The sequence below is a fragment of the Toxorhynchites rutilus genome, chromosome 3 (assembly GCF_029784135.1).
Source record: "Toxorhynchites rutilus septentrionalis strain SRP chromosome 3, ASM2978413v1, whole genome shotgun sequence".
Lineage (NCBI taxonomy): Eukaryota > Metazoa > Arthropoda > Insecta > Diptera > Culicidae > Toxorhynchites > Toxorhynchites rutilus.
In genome coordinates, this window is record NC_073746.1 from 37,025,414 (window position 1) to 37,032,899 (window position 7,486).

The 7,486-nt window shown below is 42.2% G+C and overlaps 1 protein-coding gene across 1 annotated transcript; it reads left to right on the forward strand.

Moving 5' to 3' along the window:
* Positions 1-894: 894 nt before the first annotated feature.
* On the forward strand, positions 895-1,925 carry LOC129777245 (uncharacterized). Its single transcript, XM_055783412.1, has 2 exons — positions 895-1,384; positions 1,701-1,925. The coding sequence occupies exons 1-2, from the start codon at positions 1,012-1,014 to the stop codon at positions 1,877-1,879; spliced, it is 552 nt and encodes a 183-aa protein (XP_055639387.1). The 5' UTR covers positions 895-1,011; the 3' UTR covers positions 1,880-1,925.
* Positions 1,926-7,486: the final 5,561 nt, after the last annotated feature.

A 7,486-nucleotide genomic window follows, 5' to 3' on the forward strand; every position in this document is an offset into this window, starting at 1 on the left:
CTTTTGTACTTTGCTCAGGTCTTTTTAACCCACGATTCTGTTTCCAAAAAGCGATATGTAGAGCATAAGGGAAGTCACTTTTTCGAATATTCCTTTACTTTCCGTTTTTCGCCGCATGAACTTTTCTTGAGTGTACATGAACACAACAAAACAAACAGCCTAAATCGGACGATCCGTTCTCAAACGAGTTTCAACACACATTGGTTTATGAAAATTGGAATAAATCACTCACCTTACTTGCAATACAAAAATGACTCGACTTGCATATACTTGTAATGCCGATTTCCTCAGGCTCCTTGGATTTTAGGTCTGTGTTAGGGAACACAGCATTGCAACTTGCATGCATTTGCAACATTGATTGCTTCAGGCATCTTGGTTTTGAATCTGTAGTTTCATAAAATATATGATTTCATTCATTTTCACTGCAACAAATTGTTATGGAGCGCCCAAAATGATTGATGCAAAACTTTCGTAAATCTATCAAGAAATCACAGAGCAATAATTGTGAGTACAAGAGGAAGCTTGTATCATACATTTCGACCAATCAGAAAGAGCTATTTTCGTTTGGATAACGGTTGAGATTTTTCAATTGTTTGATAGTTAGTTTCAGTTAGTTATATTATTGAATCCTGAAATCGATTGACGCAAAAATCTCATCAATCCATCATGAAATGACTGAGCAATAAGCTCCTGAAATCGGATATTTTTCAAGATGCGATCATTTATTTTTTCAATTTGTACCCCAATATGTTCCGAAAGACGTAATCCTATGTCAAAACGATTTTCCTTAAATTCACATTTCACAGATATTTCAAAATTTTTACAGACATTTCAAATTATCATCACAGATATATGAAACAAAATCTGGCATCTCTGATTGTGACTCATTCATGTCCCGCGGCAGCGCTGTATGTAAACAAAATAAACCTGCCGTCAGTCGTAGTAGTAGCCGTAGAAGCGTATTTGTGGTCTTTGTTTCGAGGGCCAATAGGCTTGCATTTACAATAATCAATGAAAAAAATGACAGAGCCAGATCGAGGTAAACAATGTAAGGAGAGAAACTTTCGCAACCGTAACAAGAGAAAATATAAGCATAAAAAGAATGGTAAGCAAACGAAACGAAATTTTGAGAAAGGCTACCAGCAGCAGCAGGAACAGTGTTCCGCTGGAAATTTTGTTCGTCCAGCAGCGTCATGCCCAATACCGAGTGTCCCGGCTATGAAAAATGCCCATAATCTGTGGACACGTACCTATCAAAACATTGTAAGGTGGCACTGTCAGCATCAGTCCAATTACTGGCGAAACCGTGCGTTTGAGCTACGCGCCGAAAATGCACGCCTCCGACGTCGTCTTGCGGTGCAGGATTCGGAGGATGAGGATGCAGGTAAGGGATCTGGGAGCGACTGCTTTTGGGGGAGCTCAACTTTCTATTTGTCCAATAAGATCGATGTTTGCTAATCACGAAATATCCGATCCCGGAAGTATCGGAATCCAATGAAAACCCCTCGGATCAAGTCGTCAGTAGTGGCAGTGTAATGTAATCCAAATTAGTTGTCGTTTCACACGATCTCTATCAGAGTAGATTGAGGAACGGGGATGATTACCTAACGCTTTGGAAAAAGATACATTCACATTACAGAAATCCTCTGCTGCTTATTTGCTTATTTTATTTCTTACCCCTATCCCGTGTGTACACGCAGAAGCTGCAATTCACGAGCGGCAGCAGCAGCAGCCAGAAAGGCAAGAAGCCGTCTCAGTGGCCCCTGCGGACGATGCGGACGCCGATGAGGCTCTGGACGAGGAGTTTATCGCGTTTATGGAAGTGTCCGCTAGGCATCGCCAGGAACGGAGGAGGTTGAAAAACGAAAGTGTTCATTAATTAGATTTGTGAATAAATTAAGGTAGATTAAATAATTCGAGTCTCTTGTGCTAAGAGCAATCCGAACTGCCTTTTACGTAACACGCGGTGGGATGAGGGTGCGGAACCACGACGGAAGGGTAAACAGCATCAGGCGGTATTTGACACCATAATGAATTATAGGGAAGGCAAGAGAAAACGAAAACAGATCACTTGTAGTTCCATTCATTCGCAAGACGCTGATTATTTTTTTTGCTTGCTTGCTCTCTTGTACTTGTTTGAATCCGTGCTGAGCCGCAAACCTGTCCGAGACTCTGCTATAAAAGGAAACCGAGAGACGTGATACTATTAGTAGCTTGCCTGTCGAATTTCCACAGTCGACAGAAGCTGAATACACTATTGATAGAGGATAGAGCTACGCATTGCTCGTTCATAAATGAAATTTCATAACTATCGACACACTCTTCCTATGCCGCATGGATCATGGATGGCAGCACTTCAGGTGTTTAAGCCCGTGCAGTAAACGTGTTTGATGAAACTTGTTACAGTGGGTGATGTCAGTATTATAAAATAGACCAACGAAAAAGCCACAGGAATAATTCCGAAGTAACGAAAATAGATGTCGCACGGTCCAAAGCCAGGGTTGAACGACATTCGTTTGCTTGCTGAAATCATAGGAGATCGGTATTTAATGCAATTGATGCGTTTTATTCGTGTATCGTAATTTAACAAAAGACATGGTAAAGATTGAGCAATATGACAATGTTCTCGACCAACCATCAGTTGGTCCGATCAGTAGCACATGGCCTGCCTGAACAGCATCTCTGGAATTATGAAGGAATTAAACATTGTGTAGATGTTTTCGAACCCACTGTGCAACAGGCGGCAGTTCTGACAGGAGGGACTAGTGAATTCCGGGAACCCTAGACAATTGGCAACTGCCATCCAATAAGAGTGAGACGGAACAGTCAGTTGACAACTCAGTGTATTTAAAACAAAAACAAAGGAAAAAAGTGAAGGTAATAGAGTGAATCAAAGGAGTAGAAGGATTTATAGCGGTTAATTTGGAAAAATTGAAATATTAGGCAGATTAGAAAGGTATTACAATAGGTGTGAAAAGCCGAAGTAATAATTGTATACTGAACCCGAGGATTGGATTATGTTGGAAGGATAGATTTATTCAGGAAAACGCAAACTAAAATGTAAGAAACATAACATGTATCAAGACAAATGAAAATATTCAAAATATATTTCAGCTTCAAAGCTGCTTGAACAGTAACGGCTGCTAAAAGACGTGTTTGAGATTTCCCTATCCGGTCCGATTCTCGGCAACATTCTTTAAAAATTTTATTCGACTGCAACGCGAGAAGATGGAATCTAACGCTGATCCGAACAATAATCATAACTGCGGTAGGTGCAATCGGTCTGATTCAGCCAACAATATGGTAGGATGTGATTGCTGTGGCATGTGGGCCCATTTTGACTGTGCCGGAGTGACGGATTCTATCGGAGAGGCTGACCGAAGCTGGAAATGCGATAACTGCAAGGTTATACAAGTGACCGAGGTATCGAGCCATAAATTTCGTTCGTCTCGTCGTAGTAACACTTCCCAACGATCGAGACAAGAGATTCAGCTTAGTCTAACGCTTTTAAAAGAGGAAAGACGATTATATTTGAAACATCTGGAAGAAGCAGAAGCAGCAAGGAAACGAAACATCGAAGAAGAAGAGAGAGCCCGACTGAAGCGAATGGAAGAAGAGCGGAAATATTTAAACGATAAATTCAATCTACTAAGAGCGAGACTAGGCGATGTCGGACTAGTAGGAATAGTAATGCAAGCAGCAGGAGGAGTCGTGAAAAGTACAGGAGTGGTTGAGTAAGGAACAAGATGGGAACAATCCACCCACACAGGTTCCGCCACTTCATGACCAGACGAGCGTCCAGCATGCAGGGATTCCAGCGTCGTTCTCGCAAACCAATGCTTCCGTTCAAGCAACCATCATAGACCCCCCGCTTAGTGTCATGTTGCCGGTTGGTGTAGCCCGCCAAGAAGGCGTACAAGAAACTGGACAAATGCCGCGAATTCTACTTCTACGCCTCAGTTCTCTCGAAGTCGACTTGGTCCAATTGAATCGCTGCAACAAACACCGGTCTCGAACATTTCCCCTACTGTTCCAATAAATTATTCATCGGCAATTACAGTTCCTCAGTTTATTCCGACAAGTTCGTATGTGATGCAAGGGAATCCACTGATAAATGTCTACGGAACGAGCGGTTATAGGCTTTCGGGAACGATGGCTACTTCATCAAGTTTATTTACTGCTCCACCATCCACTGTTACGGTTCCTCTATTAGCTCATCCACCACTGCCAGCTACTACTACCACCCTTCCTCCATCAGCTTTTTCGTCGTTGGCCTCTGCTGCTATACCACCACCACCAGTCGTGACTTTGCCATCCATCTCAAATGTTGCAGGGTCTTGGATACCTTCAAATTTCGCGCGTCCAGGGGCCTTTCAAGGAGGGATTTACACATCTGCAGGTTCAGGAGTCCAGCCCGTTCCGCAAGGTTTCCCAATGATGGCAACTACTCAACAGGGAAACATTGGTCCGTCATCAATTCAACTCGCAGCTCGCCAAGTGATGTACAGAGATCTACCGAAGTTCACAGGAGATCCAGAAGAGTGGCCGATATTTTATAGCGCCTTCTGCAACACCACGCAGGCATGTGGTTATTCAGATGCGGAGAATTTGTCTAGACTTCAGCGCTGTCTAGACGGTCCTGCTTTACTTGCGGTGAAAAGTCGTCTCCTCTTACCTGACTCGGTATCATACGTGGTTTAAACTCTGCAAAAAATATACGGAAGACCAGAAGTACTAATCTTCTCCTTACTTAATAATTTACGGGAAGTTGCAGCACCAAAGGTCGATAATCTCAGGACGGTGATTGAATTTGGGTTGGCAGTACAAAATCTTGTGGACCATATGAAGCTTGCGCAGCTTCACGAGCACCTTTCCAATCCTATGTTGTTACACGAACTGGTAGAGAAGCTGCCAGCCATTTGGAAGATGCAGTGGTCTGCATACAAGAGAGCTTGTCCGAACGTCAACTTGACAACGTTCGGAGGGTTTATGTCCGATTTAGCGAACACAGCCTCCGATGTGACACTACCAGATCTAGCAACACCTTCGTTGAAGTCAACTAAACAGAACCACACCAAGTCGAAGCTGTTTGTACATACGCAAAGCTCACCTGATGTAGAGGAACTTCGGACATCAAATCCAGTCGAAGAAATGTCTAAGAAAACCTCTGCGTATTGTTCCAACCCAAATCACGAGATTCTATCGTGTGGACTGTTCAAAGCGTTGGATGTAGATGCCAAATGGACGGCGATGCGTCAGAAAGGGTTGTGCAGGATTTGCTTAATTCCCCATCGGAAGTGGCCATGTCGGTCCGGAAAAGAATATGGAGTAGGCGGATGTCGACTTCGTCACCACGAGCTGTGGCACTCTGGCTCAATTGGACAGGCAATGTTAGTCGGGAGGAAAAAGATTCGATGCGTGTTTCAGTCGTCATCCCCGGAGAAATTTATCCAGCAATTTTTTGCTTGAAACACGAACAGAAAATATAGTAAAAAAGTAATCAATGTGGAATAGGTATGTTTTTTTTTATTGCACTAACCACTCGCTTTCCTTCCCGACGCAACGAGCAATCTTCTTGCCTGCAATTCGGCGTTAGCTCTCAATTTCAGTCCATGCTTATCACGAGTTATTCACCATTTTCGAACAATCAGGCATTTACAAATTGGCAGAATCAATGGAGGGATAATCTTATCAGATTATGATAGCTTGAGTAGTCGCGATCTTAATATTATGTCCCCTAATAGAGCCCGCTTCACTTCCTCGAAGCACTTGCCCATTCTCCTTTCCCTTTCTTATACATAAGCAGAACTTAGCACCCAATGAGATCAGATCGCTACAGCAGCTGCACGAACTTCCCAAGAGAGCACTCATGGCCATAGGATACTCAATATACATCACTTGGCTTACAACCCCCTACAAACAATGTTCCGGACAATGTGACAACGAAGAGAAAAGTGCTATTTTCATATATAATATATTTCTGTAGTCATAGATTTATTTGACTTAGGCTTACATATTTGTAGATCTTAGCTATTTAGACATGTGTTTAAAAATGATAAATGATGACTCCTTGTCTTCTTCTGCATAATTGAATAAATAGAAGAAAATGTTAGCAAACTTTAATGGTACTGTTGGGTACATTTTTGAACAGAATGTGGGTCTGTGTTCTACCACGTGATCATATAACATATAACCCCTTTAAAGGATACAAGTTCATACAGGAAATGGGTTATTCAAAGCTTCAATTTGATGTATCGAAAGAAATTAATACAGATTTTGAACAATGAAATAACTCAATTCAAATGCAATTACGGCACACCATAACAGTCCTATGTCCCGTCCGTGCCCCTAGGCCCAGACCCATTAACTTGTTTGATGGGAAAAACTCCTGAACAATCAATGCAGAGATTGATGAAATGTTATTCCACGTCTGCTCCTTCTAGAAGAACAGTTCATCGGTGGTCTGGTGAATTTAAAATGGACCGTACAAGCGCCGCAGATGCACCTCGCTCTGGAAGGCCAAAAGAGGTTACGAATTCAGAAATTGAGAAACATGTGCATCGACTCGTTTTGAACGATCGTAAAGTGAAGTTACGCGAGATAGCTCAAGCCGTAGGCATGCTAAAAGAACGAGTGGGATACATTTTGCACGACATTTTGGACATGAAAAAGCTATCCGCGCGATGGGTGCCGCGTTTGCTGACCGTCGACCAGAAACAGCGGCGCGTTAATGATTCAACAGCCAGTTTGGCGTTGTTAAAGCGTGATCGAGTGGACTTCTTTCGTCGTTTCTGACAATGAATGAAACGTGGATCCATTACCACACTCCTAAGTCCAATAGGCAGTCTGCAGAGTGGCACTGAGGCATATTTCAAAGACTTAGACGTTTCGTATTACAGAAAGGGAATCGAAATGTTAGAAACTCGCTATACCAAGTGTATTGTCCTCGAAGAAAATTATGTTGAGAAATAAATACGGCTCTGGCCAAGAAACGATTGTTTTCATTAAAAATCTTTTTAGCCCATGTAGTAGTTATCATCTTCACTAACCGTTTGTGGTTTTATCGACAATTATTCCAAACCTGCTATATCGTACCTCATACGTAGGCTGACGAGACCTTGCTCCGCGATGGTAATATACGCTCAATCCCAATTCCAAACATTATTCCAAAACTGCACCCTCACAGTCAGCAGTAAAACACACCCATCTGCAAAACATCACAGGTTTAGTAAATGAGCATTTCTGCTCAACAAATAAATCTCCCGCCTTTCTACGGAATTACAGATCAACACCCTTTCTAATGTTAATTTCCCGAAGCTGAGTAGTAAATTATGTATAGCCCGAAATTAAAAAAAAAAAAAAAATATATATTTTTTTCATTATTTTCTCTATCCACAGCCTTCCAAAAGTGCTGCGCTACTGCACGAACGCATCGTGTTCGCTTGGGTTGGGTAAAAATTCGCTTGGTAGGTAAAATAATAAACTT